Below are 21,175 nucleotides of genomic sequence, written 5' to 3'. Positions count from 1 at the left end.
CTTAGTAATTAGCATGGTAGAGGAGATGAGCATGCATCGGAGCTTGCTCTTGTTGGATTTGCATCACAAAGCCAAGAGTGTTGGTGTAGGCCTCCCTTCTCACAAGCTTGGAGTAGATGATGAGCTTTCCATTAAAGCTTGAGAAGGAGATATTATTTTTTACTCCACACATGAGATTGTGAGTATGTGTGTGATAATGCCTTGCCAAAATCACCCCCCCCCCCCCCCCCCCCCCCCCCCCCCCCTCTCTTGGTCATCCCTCTTGCTTTTTACTCATGATGGCATCGTATTGGATCCTGCGAAGCTTAGCCAATGATAATTAAGAAGCATAAGTGATAGCCTTGTGACATGTGTTCCCCTTTCCCCTTTTGAGAGAGCTTTAGGTATTTAATTAATGCAATTAACCTCTCATTGGACCCTTAGTCTTCTAGCCATAGGAATTAGGCAAGCCATTGGGCTAATGAATGCTCATTGGATCCCTTGGGAGACTATCCAATAGTCTTTTAGAGGCCTTAATTTCTATTGGTTATTTTTATCAAGTGTTTTTAAATGAATTAAACTAAATATACTCTAGCCTGATTCTCATTGGTCCACCTCTATGGCATCCAATAGGATTTGAATGCACTTTGGGGGCAACTGGGCTAGGGAGTTGCATGTGTCCCCTATTCCCTTTGTGTAAAGGGAGCTTGCTAGAGTGTGTGTGTGTGTGTGTGTGTGTGTGTGTGTGTGTGTGTGTGTGTGTGTGTGTGTGTTTCTCTCTCAACCCTACTAAAAGGGCTCGCCCCCTCCAAGATAGGGATGTGGGAAGACTTTTGAGTCTTCCCACAAGCATCCAATTTACCTAGAGTTTGACCATTGAACATATCCTTTGAATTTTTGGAACCTTAGCATTTTGGAAGTCTTAATGGGCTGAACCTTAGGGTCTTTGAAGCCCATTATTGCACATTTATCTTTGCAGATGCCCCCCCCCCCCCTCCCCCTCCCCTTTGCATCCCTATTTTTCTTCCTTTGGATCCCTACTGTGACTGGTCTGCCAGCTTAACCAATATTCTTGCTTTTTCTCCCCTGGTACTTCCCCATATTAAATGATCAGTTTAACATGAGAAAATCATTTAGGAGAACTAGATATTAGTTATTATGACACAATTTGAATGGACTCAATGAAATTTTCCATATCTTTCAGGTTCAAAGTCGCATTACCATTCTTGTCCACTATCTGTACTAAAGAGTTATAGATGCATTTTTCAATTATAGCTGTTTTTCATTTCATGGTGCTTATGATAAAGCTTCTTGTATAAGCAGCTTGTTTTGCATTTAGCATGGACTTCAATCTATCAGCTACTTATTGAGAAAAAAAATTCCTACTCCATGTAATCAGATGTCTCCTAAGCTATTCTTTTCTCTTCTTCTACGACAGTGTTGGCCTCAATAATTAGTTTGATTTGTAGGGTGTGCAGCTCTCTGTTGTGTTGTTGTTACTAAATTTGTAATTGCAAATTTTTTGTGTCCACCTAGCTTTCCCTTTCTTAAGTTTGTCCAGCTCATCTGTCATTGCCTGAAGCTCTTCTCTTAGCTTGTCTACTTCTAACCTAGGATTATATGCCTTTGCTTTCATCATCTACCCTATGGAGTTGACAATAGTGTTCAATTCAGTTGTATAGATAAAACACATCCTTGTGTAATTATTTCTAGATTAGTTTGGTCTATTTTGTACACTGTCATTGGGAATGCATAAGGTAATGTTGAATGATCTAGATTTTTCATCACTATATCCCTTTGAGTGGTTTCTTTTGTAGACACTACAGCCTTTCCAGTTTCATAATGGGCATCTGGGTTTGGGTAGGCTCTGCGTCACTACCCGATACCTAATTGTTTGCCTCCTTTGGCTTGGCTTGAGTCAATTTTGTGATGGAAGCTTTATCATTTGTCTTCTATCCTTGCTACTATCCACTTGCCTAGCTGGAGGTAGTGTCAATTGGTGCCTCAATAGTACCTCCTAGCTTTTGGGTTCTTGCTTGAAATACTTTAAGAAGGTCTGCTATGCAACATTTCTTACTAGATGACCTAGTCTCCACCTGGGCTAATGGGCATTTTTTCCCTAGTTGACACCGCCTCTTTTCCTTTCCCTTCAGCCGGTGGCTTTTTTACCATGTCCTTGAGCTGTTGTCCTCTATTCTTACTTACTAGCTTTCCAGTTTCTACATCATCTGACATAGTAATCTTTGGTGCTCTTGACTTTTTCACCTTATCAAAGATAGTCTGAACATTAATGTGTACTTAGGCCAAGTTCCCAATACAAAAATTGCCATACATACCATGCCTTGAACAAATTTTTGGCTTTGGCATTGACCGTCTGCTGCACAACACTAGTATGTAGGAACTGACTGAGGTTGATGCTGCTTTTGAATTTTGAATCCTAGCTAGCAACATTGCAAAAAGTTTCTATGACAAGTAGGTAGGACTATTTTTCAGACCGATGGTCTCGGAAATGAATCGATATATTGAGGTGCATTCTAGTGCGGCTAACGGAACGCCATGTGCACCATCCTTGGGCTTTTTCCTTACTTGATCATCCTCCTTCAAAAATTTGGTACTTCCTTGCTTTTGAAACCGTTCAAGAATCAAGGTATCATTCTTTCCTCACACGGAGGTTCTTGTAATTGTCTAGTCAATTCTTTGATTTCTTCAACATAGCTTACAACTTCCTTGCTTGATCTTATCAAGCTCACACAATATATCCTCATCTCCCCAATTGCCTGAGAATTCCATTTTGAAAGCTTTAATAAGCTTATTATAGGGTCAGGCTTGGCAAGCTAGGTAATGGTAATACCATTTTGAGCCGTCTCTTTTAATATTTGTGGAAAATACTCTTCCCATTTATCTTCATCAATGTATTTAAATTTTGCATACTATTCAAAGGCTTGGGTATGCACATCGAAATCAAGTTTTTTTCCACCTTCGAGCACTAGGAAGGAAATCTTTAGATTACTGGAATGTTCACTGACATGATGTGTTCTTGCTTTATGTACTAGCTTCCTGTCACTGGGTAGTCATTTGTTGTAATGGTCAGTGTCCACATTCTAGTCCTTGTCTGTTTTTGTTTCTAACACAATGTTCCCAATCTTGTTCTTGGCTAATTTATGTGTTGATCTGTGACTTTGTTTGCCACTCACTTTCTTTAGTTTTTTTTTTGGCACTTTTCAGATCCATGGGATTGACTCCGCGTGTCTTTGTTTGGAGTGATTAGATTGCTAAGAAACCTTGATTGATCAGGAGTATGTTTTATTTGTGAGCTTTCGATTTTGAGATTTTGCAATCAAAACCAATTTTGCGAGTTTTTTCACTTTAGTTTCAGAGCCTTTTCTAATGACACAAAAGATGTTAGTTCAAAACAAAGACATTACTATACAATACACACCAAAAAACATTTATCATTTTGCAATAACTGGGCTTTAGATTGAGAGCCTTTTCTAACAACACAAAAAATGCTACTTCAAAATAGATACATTATACATAAGATACACACCAAAAACATGTACAAGTTTCCCAAATAACAAATTTTATACTTGTACATTTGGCAACATAGACACCACAAATCATACATCTATAGCTAAAAGGGATTCAACAAAAGTTTCAAAAGGCGGGAAAAAGTAGTTCTGCTACTACTAACACATAAGAGATGTCTCCTTCGATGCATACCTCTAGATACCTTTTGCTAAGTATCTGGTTCACTACACCATAGGGTTTATCTTGCAGGTCTGCCCTAATACAAATGCAAGGCCTATGGGAGTTAGTGAAGGCTGATGAATGATGATGTGCTCTTTTGATTGAAGCCCAAGTATATGCACATACACATAGTACATGTGTTTACATGCCAAAAAAGATTTGTGTGTGTACATCATAACAACCCTCTGTCAAAATTCAAACAACTATCTGTTGTCACTTTCCAGTTTCTCTTCCAAGAATGTTGCAACCATACTTGCAGTTGACTCAAATCTCTTTTGTGCTTCTTTGAAAATACCATGTCTCCACTTACGCTTTTTGCTACTAGAACCTCCCTGAGCAAGAGCAGCAGACGTATTGTTTATCTTTTGTAGTGGTGTTGCAACATCTCCAAATTGAAATCCACTTCGCACTAAGCTGTCCCTCTTCCCTTGATAAGTTAGTTCCAATATCCACTCTCCAAAATGCAGGAACGAGTCACCATGATGGGGCTCGGGCAAACACACCCAGACACAACCTTCACTCTTGTTTGCAGCCTAAGTGCGCACACTGTCCGGCTCTTTTAGAAGAAAACCCCTCCAGCACAAAGAGCTCTCATTCTAGAGAACACATAGATGGGACTCCGTCTCTCTCTCTCTCTCTCTCTCTCTCTCTCTCTCTCTCTCTACACACACCCACAGGCTGCAAACCTCAATGGACCTCATGCTCAAGCTTTATACAAAAATAAAATTGGTGCTAGAACCCAAAGCATATCGAGACCTAAAATGATCATATATACACATTCAAACTCCTGCTTGGACTTGCAGACGCCTTCCATACACTCGAGCTACTTCACCTAGTCGGGCTTCTTAACTCGACTTTGCCTTTGACCTCCTCTCTCTTTTTTGCAGAAGTCTCGCACACTGAGTGGCCCATCCCCTTTCTACCTTTTTCTTCTTTTTTGTTGAAGGCGCTCCCTTACTCTCTTGGCCAGCCTGCGGTTCTCATCCTCTCATGCTGGCTTGCAGTTTCGTTTCAGAGCTCCCCCTCTGGATTTGGCCAGCCTTTCCTCACACGTCTCCATGGCCGCTTACCGACTCTGGAACCTGTTGCACCTCTGTATGTTGCTCATGGCAAGGCTTCCCACCCTCTTGCTCTATCAAACCAGCTTTTGATACCACTTTGAAGTCTTCATTTGTGCTGGGTACACAATCAGAATATGCACCATCCTCCTCACTGTCTTGCTCGTCTACAGTATGCACTCCACGAGACACTGCATCCAAAATCCTGCTCGAGATTCCCGCATCTTCGGCACTATCTGAGTTTCTGCCACTACCATTGTCCTCAGACTCACCCATATACCCGCTATCGATAGATGTCGATGATTCTCCATCGTCAGATACTACCTCTCCTGCGGCTGCTGATCCCATAAACCTCTTTTGATCTTCACAAAAGGCCATAAGTAGGGCTAGCTTTATCTGATACCAGCTCCTTTGCTGTGATGTCGAGAGGTTGCAATAGATCATCCATGCGGCTCCACGAAGCCCTTGCCACACATAATCTGCCTTCTCTTCATCTGTGTAGATCTCCAACTCCTCCATCTCTAGCTCCACTAGCCATATCCACGGTCGAATTCTCTGCCCTAGTGCTCCGCTAAACCACCTGTCGATCTTGGACTGTGCCATTTGCATCCACTTGGCAACTTTAACGCTTTAGCACAATAGAAATTATTTTTGGGAATTGCCCTTCAAGACTGATCTGAGAGCTTCACAACTCTAAAAAGACCCGTTCCCTAGCGGGATCGCCAAAAGATGATGGGGCTCGGGCAAACACACCCACACACAACCTTCACACTCTTGTCTGTAGCCTAAGTGTGCACACTGTCCGGCTCTTTTAGAAGAAAACCCCTCCAACACAAACAGCTCTCACTCTAGAGAACACATAGATGGGACTCTCTCTCTCTCTGTCTCTCTCTCTCTCTCTCTCTCTCTCTCTCTCTCCACACCCACAGGCTGCAAACCTCAATGGACCTCATGCTCGAGCTTTATACAAAAATAACATTGGTGCTAGAACCCAAAGCATATCGAGACCTAAAATGATCATATATACACATTCAAACTCCTGCTTGGACTTGCAGACGCCTTCCATACACTCGAGCTACTTCACCTAGTCGGGCTATTGAACTCGACTTGCCTTTGACCTCCTCTCTCTTCTTTGCAGAAGTCTCGCACACTGAGTGGCCCATCCCCTTTCTACCTTTTTCTTCTTTTTTGTTGAATGCGCTCCCTTACTCTCTTGGCCAGCTTGCGGTTCTCATCCTCTCATGCTTGATTGCAGTTCCGTTTCAGAGCTCCCCCTCTGGATTTGGCCAGCCTTTTCTCACACGAGCTTGGTGCGCTCTGAGCTGGTTGCTCCAACCTGCTTGCAGCCCTCTAGTTCTTTCCCTGTGTTGGCTGCTCGCGTCCAACCCTCTTAATTAATCGATGATGACTAGGCCCGTGGTGAGCTCCCCGTTGAGCTCCTTCTACCCCCGGCCTCTCTAAGTAGCTCTCGATCAGCTGCCAATGGATATTGCAATGGCGCTCCTTCCTTCCATTTATCCTTCTAGACGTCGCCGGTTTCAGCTCGTCTCCCTCCTTATGTGCTGAGCATGGCGAGTACCCCTCTGAGCTCAAGCCCTCCTCAGGTCCCTGCTTGGCATGGCCGGCTCTCCAAAACAAGCAGCCGCCCTCCTGCTCCTCATCTTGCCCAGCCTCCAGATGGCAGCACCTCTAGTACGGCCCTACCTGCAGCTGATCTCTGAGCTTCAGCCCTCTCTTCTTTTGTCGAGTTCGCGGCCTTCAGCCCCTTTGAGTCCCTTGGTGACGCCCTCTTTCTTGAGCACTCCCTCCTTCTCTGATTCTATGCAAGCTGAGCTCTTTGATTGAGCATGGCAGATTCTCTCGGTTGCAGCCCTCTTGACCTCGACCTAGCTCTCATGAGCTCTTCTGCAATGGCGCCTCCTCACAGCAGGCCCCCTCTCCTGCGTCGGTCATGCCATATGGCCGAGAGTGCGCCCCTCATAAGCTACTGGCCAGCCTCACCTCCTCTTTGGTGTAACTCCCTCTCTGCTCCTCCACGAGCCCCTTCAATGCTATCTCCTTCTGCTCCAACTGCCTTCCTGACGGCTCTCTTCAGCTCCTTGCAATTTGCGCTATTGGCCGCCCCTTATAGTCCCCGCTTGAGAGTGGCTTCGAGAGCCTTCCAGCATGGCTGCCCTTGCTAGCCTTTCCCCTTCTTGTGCTCTCCTGGCCACTCTTCCCTCTATGGCGGCCCATCACATGGGTGGCCATGCTCCCAATGATTGCAGTCGACTTCAGAAATAGTTTGCATTTTATTTTTACCCAAGGATTGATTCCCATCAATAACATCCAACTGCTTTTAGTTAAACTCCAGCTTGTTTTATTGCTTGCACCCGAAGCACTGCCAATGCCCATCATCCTAAAGAATTACAATGTAACGAGGAATTAGACTGGTCCTCGCCGCACTTGACATACTTGTTGCAAACCATATGGTCGCCATCATGTCTTTATTAACGGGGATCGAATTCGAGCTTCAAAGTATGTTGGTTACTACAACAGGCCGGTCTCGATGAGCTCAACTTTTGAAGCCTCCACTTGGATCCTCCTCGAACCTGCTAGAGTTCTTGCATTGGGATTATGGAAGTGGCCGACCACACAGGGTTGCTCGACTGTCAGATGCACCTACTGAGAACACTTGGAATCCATCAACGACAGGTGAGAACTTCACTTGTCTCTGTACTTTTTGTGTGTGGCTTACATCATAATTGCAGAACCATATTCATTGTGCAATCTTCTTATCTTTAAATGTTCTCTCCGACCAAAAACATGGTGCAACCAATCCCACTTGAAGGATTTGTAATTTGTTACCACCATTTTTCTTGCATTCCATTCCAAAACATTCCCTAATGCAATTGGCTGGCATCCTTTGTAAATCCCACTCTTGAGTGCAACTCTCACCTCTTGAGTACACCATGCTCTCCCCTACCTCAATGTCAGTGACCAGACATATTTTTTCATTATTCTCTCTATCAAATTGTATACTTTGTGGTCTCCCTTTGGTTTTGTGTTGCCTTGCTTCCATTACGTATCCAAGTTTATGTGAACTTGTATCGGTGGTACTTGCTTTCTTCTTCACGTCTCTTTGTCACCTTCCATCATAGGCTCCTCGTACAAAGGACTACCAGCAACCAAGCCTTTCAATGTACTTTCAAATTAGTGCAATTTGGAGATTCTCTGTGTTTGGCATTGTCCATCATTGCTTCTATAAAAGGGTCAGTTCCCAAGAATCTACTTGTGGTGTATCCCAATATCTTTTCACATTGAATATATGCATTCAAAACATCGTTGACACATGCATCATAAAATGAGATTTTTTTATTTCCACCTTCACCTACTAGCCAAATTGCATGGATGCTCTCTGGCAAATTTATGCTAGGAATTTGAGCTTTCTCCCAAGGACTCTTGATGGTCTATAAATACAATATGAAAAAAAAAAAATATATGTTAATCTTTGTTTTCATGTTTATTATATGAGTCAAAGAAAAATTGATATACCACTAGTGCAGTGCTTCCCCAATGGGCAATTTGTTGCTCCCACCAATTAAACCATAGCTATAAAGCCTTTATATTATCTCCTGTCACATTCTTCATCCACCATTCTTGTACTGTGGAGGCTATATGGGAGGCCTCATTTGTTGTCACTACCAAGCAGCATGCCTCACTTATTTCAATGTGATGCATTTGTCTATTTGGAGCACTGACATTTTTTTAGTGTGTTTATGCAGACTCTGTTCTCAATGGAAAAGGCATAACGCTCCCTCCCTATCATTACATTATGCCTTCCTCCATTGTATACAGCTTGTATTTCCAACCAATTAGCTCTAGCTTCATCAGACATGAATCAAGAAAAGTCTAGTGGTTCATGCCCGCATCTCTCCATCATTGTGTTTAAATTTCTCCAAAAAATTGTTTGTGTCTCCTCATCTTCCTCTTTGCTTTCACGTATTGCAATCACCTGCAATGTTCTTATGCTGTATTCAAAATAAAAATAAGTATAAATAGGCGACTTGTATCAAAATATGCTATCTAATATATTTTCATAAGCTCACTTATCCAAGATCATAAACCGAGCATGACATAGTTTCCCATCCTTCAATCCGGTGAGTGTGATCAAAATGCACCCATGCACTCCTCAAATCTCATGTCTCTCCTCGCCTCATTTGATTGACAAGTTCAACTCCCGAAGCATGTCTTTCATGGACATTTTGAACACGTAACATTTATCATTAGCTCCACCTAGAAAACGACTTCCATGAAAGAATGAAAAAACACACCGCTTTTGCAACATTAGAATATTGTTATATCCATCACCAATCACTTGACCCTGTTTAGCGTTCTCATTTGAAACAATACTTTTGAATCCCTTATTCTGAACAAGTGGCATCATTTCCTCAAGAGAATGGTTAAGCTCTACATCAGTGGCTTCCAAATCATCTTCTTTAGTCAAAGATTGGAATAACGTTTGATGTGCAACTAACATCTGTACTTTTCTAGGACCCCTCTTCTCAATCTTCAAAATTGTTTTAACAAGATTGTGCACCTTTTCAAGGGCTACCGGCCTCCTAGTACCTAGCTGAACATTATGCTCATGCACCCCAAGATGGATCACCAAACGTGTTATTGCGGATTCCTTTGGCATCACATAATAGGTCATACACTTGCAAACGTTTGAACAAGTGACCGTTTTCTCACAATAGTGGTAGGTTATTTTAGGTTTACCTTCGTTAGAAGGATAGCCACATGCTGATTTGTCTGTCCAGATGACCATGAGAGAAGGCATCATTGTATCTTCTTTCACTAAGGTAAAAAGGGCATGTCACTTTGCAACATTGAAGACTACCAAGTCAATACCTTAAACGCACTATGCAATCTATGGCCATGTTGGTTGATGTTGGCCTAGACCAAAGGTGAACGTCATACTTCTGCTCCATCCCTAGCGTCCTTTTATTATCGTGTGTTGGAGGAAGCTCGAGACAAACATTGCCATCATAAACAGTTGGGAGCTCATCAACCATTTTTGGAGGTCCACAAATCTCTAGTATTTTGTACAACCTGCAGGATGTACCTTTGTCTTTCATCCATGCAAGAATGGATGTATCACTTTCAACCGGCCCCTTTGCATCGAGACAGGGTTTTGTTGCCATGGTTGTTTCCACATCTTCATCAGTATCAACGTTCAACTATAATAGAGTTGATGTTTTGTCACATGGTGTAGCGTAGATTGAATCATCACCAACATCTTCACTTGTGTCTAAACTAACAGAAACATAAACACACTCATCCAAATGTAGAATGTGATAATCTGAGGACAAAGTACGATCCCATCTTGGCAACACATTGACCTTAGACATAGAGCTCTCTATTTGCACGATGGCTTGTATCCCTTCAAATTTAATAAAAGGAGGTAACAAGCTTTGAAGGAAATATTCACTGAGAAAAAGCTTTCCATTTCGTAATGAAACACTATATTTTATGAAAGCACCTTAAATCGTCCATGAAAGTTAGTTGATGTCGTCATGTGTGAAACTGATAAGGGGGAGGAATGGTTGAGGGAAAGAAAGTGACGAAAAGAGATGATAAGGAGTATGTATAAGACAAAGAGGAAGAGCTGTAGAATATAGCGCAAAAGAGTTAATGCATTCATTGAAAGCAATCTTTAATAGATTTGAAATATTCACTTTGTAACATATGCAAAGTCACAATCATTGAAATAAATTCAAATTGACATCTCTTCAAATCTTTCTGTTAAATATGTTACCTTCAAAATATTTCAAACTATGTGCGCATATATAAAATTATCTTATTTTTATATTTTATTAAAAATAACTTTCAAAACTATTATATTTTAGTTCAAATCTATTGTGTTATACAATATATATAATATATTTTATATATATAGTATACACTATATCATATATCTAACAGTATTATTAGATATACTATATATCAATAAATTATACATAATATATATACTATACCATATATATTATATTATATATACTATATGTAACATTTAATGGCCTAGTAACTTGTGTGTGTAGCGGAAATTAGCATGAACATAGTGGGCATTTCATTAGAATAGATTCCTAATGAGAATTACAAGAGTACTTGGGTGGAGAGAGCAACAAAACACTACAAGAGGCTATTCATATTAGCGATGCTCACACAGCGACGCTCAAAAAAAATATTTCCCGGCGTCGCTATGAGCGTCGCAAATTTACTTGTAAATTTGCGACGCTCATAGCGGCACCGGCTGGGCTAAAAAAAATAACAGAGAGCGCCCAAAAACTCAGATCTCAGATCTGAGTTTTTCGGCGCCCTCAAGCAAGGAGCAGGTAACGCTCTCCCTCTCTCTCTCTCTCTCTTCTTCTCTCCACACACACACACACACACACACACACACACACACACACACACACACACACACATGAGGAGAGGAAGGAGAGCCAGGTATGGTCCTTCCCTCTCCTCACTCTCATGTTCCCTTCCCCTCTTTCTCTCTCCCTCTCTCTCTCTCTCTCTCTCACACACACACACACACACACACACATAGTGTTTTTGAGAGAGAGAGAGAGAGAGAGAGAGAGAGAGAGAGAGAGAGAGAGAGAGAAAGAGTACAAACATAAACAAAAACGCACACACACATACATAAACAAAGAATGCACACACACATTGAGAGAGGAAAAGAGAGAGAGAGCATGCATAAACAAAAAACGCATGCCACTACAAGAGGTTATGTGCTCTTGTGACGCTCTTAGCGACGGAAATACACTGGGTTTTTATAACCCCCGGCGTCGCTATAAGCGTCGCTAAAAGCGTCGCTACGAGAGCGTCGCTATATGCGTCGCTATAGGCGTCGCTATAAGCGTCGCTATAGGCGTCGCTATATAGCGACGCTTATAGCGACGTCTATAGCGACGCTTATAGCGACGGTCTCACAGAAGAGTATAGCGACGCATATAGCGACGCTACAGAGCCATAAATAGCGACGCTTATAGCGACGCCTGAGAGAATATTTTTTTGGTGGCAGGGCATTGAATGCCCTGCCACCCATCAACCATATTGTACTTGATTCACTTTTTAAAAAAAGTGCAAAGGTAAATAATAGACCCAAAATAGTCACCCACAAGACGCATTGTTTGCAAAATTGACAATTGTACACATCATAGACAAACTGAATTGATTGGCAAATGTAATAATGACAATTGTACAACATCATAGGCATAAAGAATTGATTGGCAAAAGGAATTGCGGTGACAAATGTAATAATATACATGGTTCAAAAAGACGTATAAAATCCGTCTCATGATACATAAGCTATGAGAAACCCTAAACTAATGCTATCTAGCTACGGCTAAACTGACGTCGTCTAATCAGACGTCTCATCGCGTCCAAGCGGCGTATCTGTCGGATTCTGCAAAAAAAGACAATAAGACAGTTTTCAGTAAGTATAAAACATATAACGACATTTATAAAACAATACAAAAAATAAAAAAGAGTAAACCGTAATACTAACCATGCCGCTGCGAGAACTGAGAATGTCCATCAGGGCGTTTAAGCCCTTCCTGCCTGCGTACTCGCGCTCGTACGGTGTGGGATCACGTCCTGTCATCGACCACTGTCAAAACATACAAAGATTTCATTATGTTAGAACTAAAAAACTCATAAACCCTAAACTATCGAACATGCATAAAGAGCAATGTGAAAAGACTTACAAAATCGGCCTCAAATGATGCCCATCCACCGCTCCCCAAGTGGTGCGAGCTCCCTGCCTCTACTCGCGCTCTGGCTGCATCTTTTTGTTGCTTCCACTTGTCGGGATTCTCGCGCGCTGCTTTCTTCGCATTCTTCCAATCTTCTTTGGCCAGCCAATCTGGCCTATTCCACCCATTCTTGATTGCTTTTTGCACTTCGGAACGCTTGTGTTTGCAGTATTCGCGCATTCGAATCTTCATCAGGTCTTCATTGAAGCGCTGATCCCGTGTTGGAACGGGAAACTCATCATGAAGTATGCTGATGACTCTGTTTTTTAAATCACTTGGTACTTCACTCCATTTGTTTAGTATATAGTGTCTAAACAGCTGAGAGCAAAGACCACGCATGCGCGAGATCACCTTCTTGCCGTCATCATCCATGATGATGCCGCCGCTGATGTCGACGGAGTAAGGCAAGCCCTCTGGCCGGTGACGCGTGAACCTGGGTGTCCCGGCAGGGGTCTCTAGCGGCGTGTCGATGGGGGTACGGACGTCAGGTGTCTCCACCGGCGTCTGGGCCCCGAAGCGAGGAGTGTCGAGTGGGGTGGCTCCTGGCGGAGTAGGTAGAGGTGTGTAGCTTCTAGGAACAGTCAGCCGTGCAAAACCTGGCGTAGACGGCGATGCTGTGGCTGGTGTGGGGGCGGGCAAAGAAGGGGAGGGTAAAGAGCCTCGTCGAACACGAGGCGGTGTGGAGGCATCGGTGGCGGAATCCCCACAACAACCGCCACCGCCACCACTAGAGCGCCGGTGTCTAGAAGAGTGTGACGCTCGTCTCGTCGACGCCGAAGCTTCGGAGCGCGCCGAATGCTCCGAAAGAGAGGGAGATGCGGATGGTGTAGGAACGCGCGATGATGCGCCAGAGCGATGACGCTCCACGTACCACTGTCTCTGCTGCGGTGACAAAGAAGAAAGAAACTCCTCATCATCCATACCTGCATTAAACACACGAATATTTAAACTTAATATTGAATGAATAGAGTAGACAATGACGCAAATACCATTAAATACAATGACGTAATGACGCATATAAATACAATGACGCAATGAATCGAGTGGTAGAAGAGGCAAGTCGAAAACTCAGAATTTTCAATCAAAAGAGCTAGAGCTTTTACAGCACGGAGCAAAATTGTTCAAATACAATATTTGTGGCTTTAAGAGATCTCTCTCTCATCCTCGCATAACTCAGCATAACTTCCTATATCTATATAGAGCTCTCCGTTTAAACACATATCCTCTGTTTCATTTTGTAGCTCCTCTGCATGCACCCCATATAGAGCAGTAGCATCTTGATGCTCGTCTGGCACCACCGCAGCGGCTTCTGATTGAGCATCTTCTCTGATCTCCTCCATTGATGTCGTTGTGATTGGCACATGGTAGCCTTCATACGTCCTTGCACTACGAGGGGCTACCTCTATGACGTACCACCAATTTGATGTAGACTTTGTAGGATGAAATACTACCTGCCAGAGCCACATAACTTACATGAGAGCTTTCAAGCACATAACTTGTAAAAGGGGGATGTTAACTATTTATATACTTACTTGTTCACAATGCTCGGGTAGTACGAAAGTGTCTCTTAGGTCAGTCCATTTCTTAGTAGAATCCACCTCAAGAAAACCAGACTCTCCTCTACGCACAGTAGCGTTTCGACCCTCCATGATTATCTTGAACCATTGCACGTCGAACAAGTCGACAAAAAATCCTCTGTAATCGATCCTCAAAATCTCTTGCAGCGTGCCGAAGTAAGTGAGTTCCGCCACCACGGGATCTGCATCAGAGGAACGTCGTCGACTAGACTGTTCAAATTTTGCCATGATTCCACAATCTTGAGTAAAACGCTTTTTGTCGATTCGTTCCACCCTAAAATGTCGACCTTTACACCATGCTGCTGTGTATGACTTATACTACAACGAACAAAGATTATGAGTGGCCGTTCAAACGTTTATAAATAAAGTCACTTGCTAGTCGTACATTGCAAACTTACCTTGGTCGCGCAACCCCGAGAGTACTCCCACTCTTCTTCAGTCACTTCGTCACCGCATTGTTGTGCGCTTTTCAATTGGTTGTGCAACCATCTTAAGCTCATGAAGGTTGGTAGGCTCTCCAGAACCGCTGGATAGTGCATCGGTGGTCGTCTTCCCCGTCTCCACTCGATTCGTGCCCTTTGTCGCTCTTGCTTTGCATCCTCATATTGTGAAATCCACTTTTGCATCACTGGATTGTGAAGCATGCAAAATCGGTTGATTTTAGCCTCTAGATCTTCCGTCATCTTCTTCTCAACACCGAGATTGCACATGACAATCCCAGATATGCGCTCATCATCTATGGTTCGCCATAGCGTATCCCGGGATTTATCAAATCCGTCTAACCACTCTCCAATGTACACTAGGGACTCTGATACCAACCAACCTTCTGCCATGCTACCCTCCGGACGTGCCTTTTGACGCACATATCCCTTAAGCGTTTTCATGAAACGCTCTAAGAAGAACATCCATCTGGAATGAACTGTGCCAGCTATTTCCACCTCATCAACTATGTGAATAAGAAGATGCACCTGAATGGTTAGCATTGTAGTAGGAAAATGTTTCTCAAACATGCACACAAGCTCCGCAGCATTTAGTTTGGCGAATGGTATGGAGTCTACGTCGATCTCCTTTTGTGAGATCCATTGCACCAGCTTTGCAAGTTTGTAGATTGTGTTACGGATGTCGAGAGACAAACATCCCTCAATGGCAACCGGTAAAATAAACTGTAAAGTATGTGCAGCAATGATATTAAAGTCCACATTTTATGCAATGATATTAAAGTCCACTATGAACGTACCTGACACATTTTATGCCAATCGTGTGACTTCAAACCGGTAAGCTTTCCTTCTTTAGTAAAACACGTTCGGAGCGAGTGCATTACGCCAGTGGGGGTCCGCAAAGATCGAATGGCCTCTTTTACTTTGCGTTCTTGGGCTCCTGTGAAAATCCATGGTGCTTTAGGAAGTTTTATCGATCCATCAGACGCTGTTTGCGGCCAATATTGCTCCATACGATCCACATTTCTAAGGTCAACTCTGGCTCCCAAAGTATCTTTCTTGCCGGTCAAATGGTCCCATAGTAGATTACCCACATTCTTGAATATGTGCATTGGATCGAGCAAGTGATTGATCACGAGTCGAGGCCAGTATGGTAACTCGTACCATAGAGATAGTCTCTTCATCCCTGGAGGCAATCCGTCATCGCACATCTCCTTCTGCTCTAACCATGCTTGTGCAGACATCCTTGGTGGCTCTCTTCCCAAAAAGCCGTCGCGTAACACATGATTCTCCGGAAGATACGCTTGATGACCTTCGTAGATTTGCTTCTTCAGTGAGGGTGCCCTACGTGCATTCAGTCTAGGTCCACATGTGACACATGCTCTGTATCCGCTTGTTTGAAGCCCTGCATGTATACATATGATAATAGATCAACTATGGGGAAAAACAAGATTTACAGTGTCTGAGAGAGGAGTGTCAATAGATCACCTGAGCATTCTGTTAGCCCGGGATAGTCATGCATGGTCCACATTAGAATACCTCTGATCAAAGCATTCCGTCGTCCTGTGTGTCGGCTCATATCCACCACCTCTATGCCAATCCACAATTGTTGTAGCTCTTCCAATAGTGGACGAAGATACACATCCATATTCCCCACTTTATATCGCCCTGGCACAATCAAGCTTAGCCATAGGTGCCCCTTCTTCGTAGTCAACCACGGGGGAATGTTGTAGTTGACGATGACAACGGGCCATACACTGTAAGATGTTGATCTTTGACCAAATGGATTTACGCCATCCATAGCCAGGCCTAAGCGCAAATTTCGAGCTTCCCTGGCAAAATCCGACCATGTTCCATCTATATGTTTCCAGGCTGCGCAATCTGCAGGAATTCGTAGCACACCATCCGAAGATTTATTCTCCTCATGCCATGATGCTAGGGCGGCCATGGACTTACATTCGAAGAAATGCTTGATGCGAGGAAGCAGAGGAAAATGTCGCAAAACCTTTTGTGGAATTTTTGTCCCGTGGAGATCTACTCGATATCTTTCGGAATCACATTTCGGACACTTCTCCATGTCTGTGTATTCCCCTCTGAAAAGAATGCAGTCATTAGGACAAGCGTGGATAGAATTGTAATCCATCCCCAAGTTTCGCAAAATCTTTCTTGCTTCATCTCGGGAATCTGGCATCACATTGTCAGCTGGTAGAATGTGCTCTTTCAGCAATCTACACAACATAAAAATATGATACAGTCGTGTAAAAATCTATCAGATCATTATACACCATGAGTTCTATTAAAGTAAACTAATTGTAATAGATCACCTGAAAAGCGCTGTGACGCTAGTGTCACTCCATCCAAACTTTGCCTGCATGTTGAGAAGAACCAGGAGTGCTTTCAATCTAGACATACGTGCTCCATTATACAATGATGTATCGGCTTCACTTTTCATATCATCATAGATAAGCCTTTCTGAATCCATGATCGTCTCGATCATTTCATCAATCTCGGGCTCAAACATTGCCTCGTTGGGAATGTGCTCTGCATGATCATCCCCTGAGCTGTCAGAGGCTACATCTTGTGGCCTCACATATGCTGCTTGACCAAAGCGCCTGCGAATACGTCTATTGGGTTGCAAGATTGCTGCTTGTTGGCCAGCGTCAGAGTCCGACGAGTTATAATTGGCAACAACTCGATCTATAATAGATGGATCGAACTCGCCAAATTCACGAACGTGCTGCAAAGAAACACGTCTTGTCCGTCGCACAGCATGCTTGCATTGATTACAAGGACATAAGACCCTCGTTGAGAGATAGGTGTTTCGGTTGGACGGTCCCACATCCTCGTCGCTACTCATAATGAGGATAAAAAACTTATAACCTAGACAACAAATTTAATATTCTATTGGCATTCTTCATCTTATCTCTCTCTCTCTCTCTCTCTCTCTCTCTCTCTCTCTCTCTCTCTCTCTCTCTCTCTCTTACCTCACATTCTCTAGTCATGTCCAATCCCCGCACACCTCGGTCTAGAGGTGCACGGAGATCAGAACCACCGGGTTATAATCTCGTCTTTATTGGTCAATACCTATATTTGTGGGTACAAGAAATCTAGACACCCACGTCTACATGATACTGCATGTAGTGGACAAAATCCCTTTGCCTCTTCTCTAGCTGTAGCACTTCACTTCATCTTAACATCTTTTCACAGTAGATCTTTTCACTGTTCGTCTAACTCTAAACCCTAAACCGTAAGTAATTCTTGCGTGGACTCGATCTAACGTAAATAAGCGTAAATCTAAATAAACGTAAATCTAACTAAAAATAAAGCTAAATCTAATTTAACGTAAGTCTAATGACTAGAGGTTGTCTAGATGGTCATTGTGTCGGGGATGTAGTGACTCTTGCCGCCCTGAAGATCCACCTTCTTCCCTATCTTCTGAAGACATTTCACCAGTACTTTTGGATCGACGGAGCCCACTATGAGTGAAGGCAGCAATACCCTATATTCCATTGAGGGCTTTCTTCACCCGCTTCATGCAGGCATCGCAGTCTATGGAGACCCGCATCTAATCTAATATAACATAAATCTAAATCTAGCTTAAATAAATGTAAATCTAGTTAAAAATAAACCTAAATCTAATTTAATGTAAGTCTACATATAACCTAATCTTTAACGTCTTTTAAAATAGTTTCCTACGACGTTATAACTCTCTTCTTCCTGTGTGTGTGCGCGTGTGTGGATGTGTGTGCCAATAAAAAGAGATAAATGGTATAACCTTTCTATCACTCATGCCAAGTATGATAGATTGATTATGCCATTTCTCTCTTGAATAATAGGTCTTCAGTTCAACTCCTCGTCGGCTAGATCTTTAGGTCTTTTAATTTTAATTAGTTTCCTACGACGCTCCCTTAGTTTCTCTTTCTTTCTCTCTCAATGTGTGTGCGTTTTTTTGGATCGTATGCATGTTTTCTTTCTCTTTTCCTCTCTCAATGTGTGCGTTTTTTGTTTATGCATGTTCTCTCTCTCTTTTCCTCTCTCAATGCGTGCGTTTTTTGTTTATGCATGCTCTCTCTCTCTTTTTCTCTCTCAATGTGTGTGTGCATTCTTTGTTTATGTATGTGTGCGTTTTTGCACTCTCTCTCTCTCTCTCTCTCTCTCTCTCTCAAAAACACTATATGTGTGTGTGTATGTGTGTGTGTGTGAGAGAGAGCGCGATGGAGAGAGAAAGAGGGGAAGGGAACATGAGAATGAGGAGAGAGAAGGAGCATACCTGGCTCTCCTTCCTCTCTTCGTGTGTGTGTGTGTGTGTGTGTGTGTAAAAGAAAAAGAGAGAGAGAGAGAGAGAGAGAGAGAGAGTGAGGGAGAGCGTTACCTGCTCTTTGCTTGAGGGCGCCGAAAAACTCAGATCTGAGATCTGAGTTTTTGGGCGCGCTCGGTTATTTTTTTTACCCCAGTGAGCGTCGCTATGAGCGTCGCTATGAGCGTCGCAAATTTACAAAGAAATTTGCGACGCTTATAGCGACGCTCATAGCGACGCCGGGATTTTTTTTTTTCAGCGTCGCTGTGTGAGCGTCGCTAATGTGAAGAGCCTCTTGTAGTGGCACACATTGAGAGAGGAAAAGAGAGAGAGAACATCCATAAACAAAAAACGCACACATTGAGAGAGGAAAAGAGAGAGAAAACATGCATAAACAAAAAAACGCACACACATTGAGAGAGAAAGAGAGAGAAACTAATTTAACGTCGTAGGAAACTAATTAAAATTAAAAGACCTAAAGATCTAGCCGACGAGGAGTAGAACTCAAGACCTATTATTCAAGAGGGAAATGGCATAACCAATCTATCATACTTGGCATGGGTGATAGAAAGTTTATACCATTTATCTCTTTTTATTGACACACACATCCACACACGCGGACACACACAAGAAGAAGAGAGTTGTAACGTCGTAGGAAACTATCCTAAAAGACGTTAAAGATTAGGTTAGATGTAGACTTACGTTAAATTAGATTTATGTTTATTTAAGTTAAATTAGATTAGATTTAGGTTTATTTTTAGTTAGATTTACGTTTATTTACGCTAGATTTAGATTTTCGTTATATTAGATTAGATTTAGGTCTCCATAGACTGCGATGCCTGCATGAAGCGGGTGAAGAAAGCCCTCAATGGAATATAGGGTATTGCTGCCTTCACTCATGGTGGGCTCCGTCGATCCAAAAGTACTGGTGAAATGTCTTCAGAAGATAGGGAAGAAGGTGGATCTTCAGGGCGGCAAGAGTCACTACATCCCCAACAATGACCATCTAGACAACCTCTAGTCATTCAACAACAACTTCAAAGTTAGTAACAAGAGCAAGAACGGTCCAAAGGGCCAATTGCTGTCGTCAGATGTGGATGGAGATGAGGCAGCGTCACCGCCGGAAGTTAACTCTCACATCTTTAGTGATGAGAATGCCAACTCTTGGCGAGTTATGTGAAAAATTATGTGTTAAATCAGTTTTAAGGTTCTTATAATCCCTGTTAGTTTAGTTCTTTGTTTTTAATATAACATAATTTACGTTAGATTTAGATTTATGTTATATTAGATTAGACTTAGGTTTATTTAGGTTTACCCCCCCCCCCCCCCCCCCCCCCCCCCCCCACACACACACACACACACACACACACACACACACACACACACACACACACACACACACACAAGAAGAAGAGTTTTAACGTCGTAGGAAACTATCCCAAAAGACGTTAAAGATTAGGTTAGATGTAGACTTACGTTAAATTAGATTTAGGTTTATTTTTAGTTAGATTTACGTTTATTTAGATTTACGCTTATTTATGTTAGATCGAGTCCACGCAAGAATTACTTACGGTTTAGGGTTTAGAGTTAGACGAACTGTGAAAAGATCTACTGTGAAAAGATGTTAAGATGCTGTGAAGTGCTATAGCTAGAGAAGAGGCAAAGGGGTTTTGTCCACTACATGCAGTATCATGTAGACGTGGGTCTGTAGATTTCTTGTACCCACAAATATAGGTATTGACCAATAAAGACGAGATTATAACCCGGTGGTTCTGATCTCCGTGCACCTCTAGACCAAGGTGTGCGGGGATTGGACATGACTAGAGAATGTGAGGTAGAGAGAGAGAGAGAGAGAGATAAGACGAAGAATGCCAATAGAATATTAAGTTTGTTGTCTAGGTTATAAGATTTTTATCCTCATTATGACTAGTGACGAGGATGTGGGACCGTCCAACCGAAACACCTATCTCTCAACGAGGGTCTTATGTCCTTGTAATCAATGCAAGCATGCTGTGCGACAGACAAGACGTGTTTCTTTGCAGCACGTTCGCAAATTTGGCGAGCTCGATCCATCTATTATAGATCGAGTTGTTGCTAATTATAACTCGCCGGACTCTGACGCTGGCCAACAAGCAGCAATCTTGCAACCCAATAGAAGTGTTCGCAGGCGCTTTGGTCAAGCAGCATATGTGAGGCCACAAGATGTAGCCTCTGACAGCTCGGGGGATGATCATGCAGAGCACATTCCCAACGAGGCAATGTTTGAGCCCGAGATTGA

General features: G+C 42.8%; 1 protein-coding gene across 1 annotated transcript; it reads right to left on the bottom strand.

Annotated features, from left to right (window-relative positions):
* Window positions 1-4,440: 4,440 nt before the first annotated feature.
* LOC147433561 (uncharacterized) lies at window positions 4,441-5,559 on the bottom strand. Its single transcript, XM_086489743.1, has one exon. The coding sequence runs from the start codon at window positions 5,391-5,393 to the stop codon at window positions 4,773-4,775; it is 621 nt and encodes a 206-aa protein (XP_086345869.1). The 5' UTR covers window positions 5,394-5,559; the 3' UTR covers window positions 4,441-4,772.
* Window positions 5,560-21,175: the final 15,616 nt, after the last annotated feature.

This window comes from Adiantum capillus-veneris, chromosome 19 (genome assembly GCF_014529385.1).
Source record: "Adiantum capillus-veneris isolate H3 chromosome 19, ASM1452938v2, whole genome shotgun sequence".
Lineage (NCBI taxonomy): Eukaryota > Viridiplantae > Streptophyta > Polypodiopsida > Polypodiales > Pteridaceae > Adiantum > Adiantum capillus-veneris.
This window is presented reverse-complemented; position numbering and strand designations above follow the sequence as displayed.

Coding starts and splice junctions, on each gene's coding strand:
- LOC147433561 (XM_086489743.1), bottom strand. CDS start 5,393: ATGCAAATGGCACAGTCCAAGATCGACAGGTGGTTTAGCGGAGCACTA.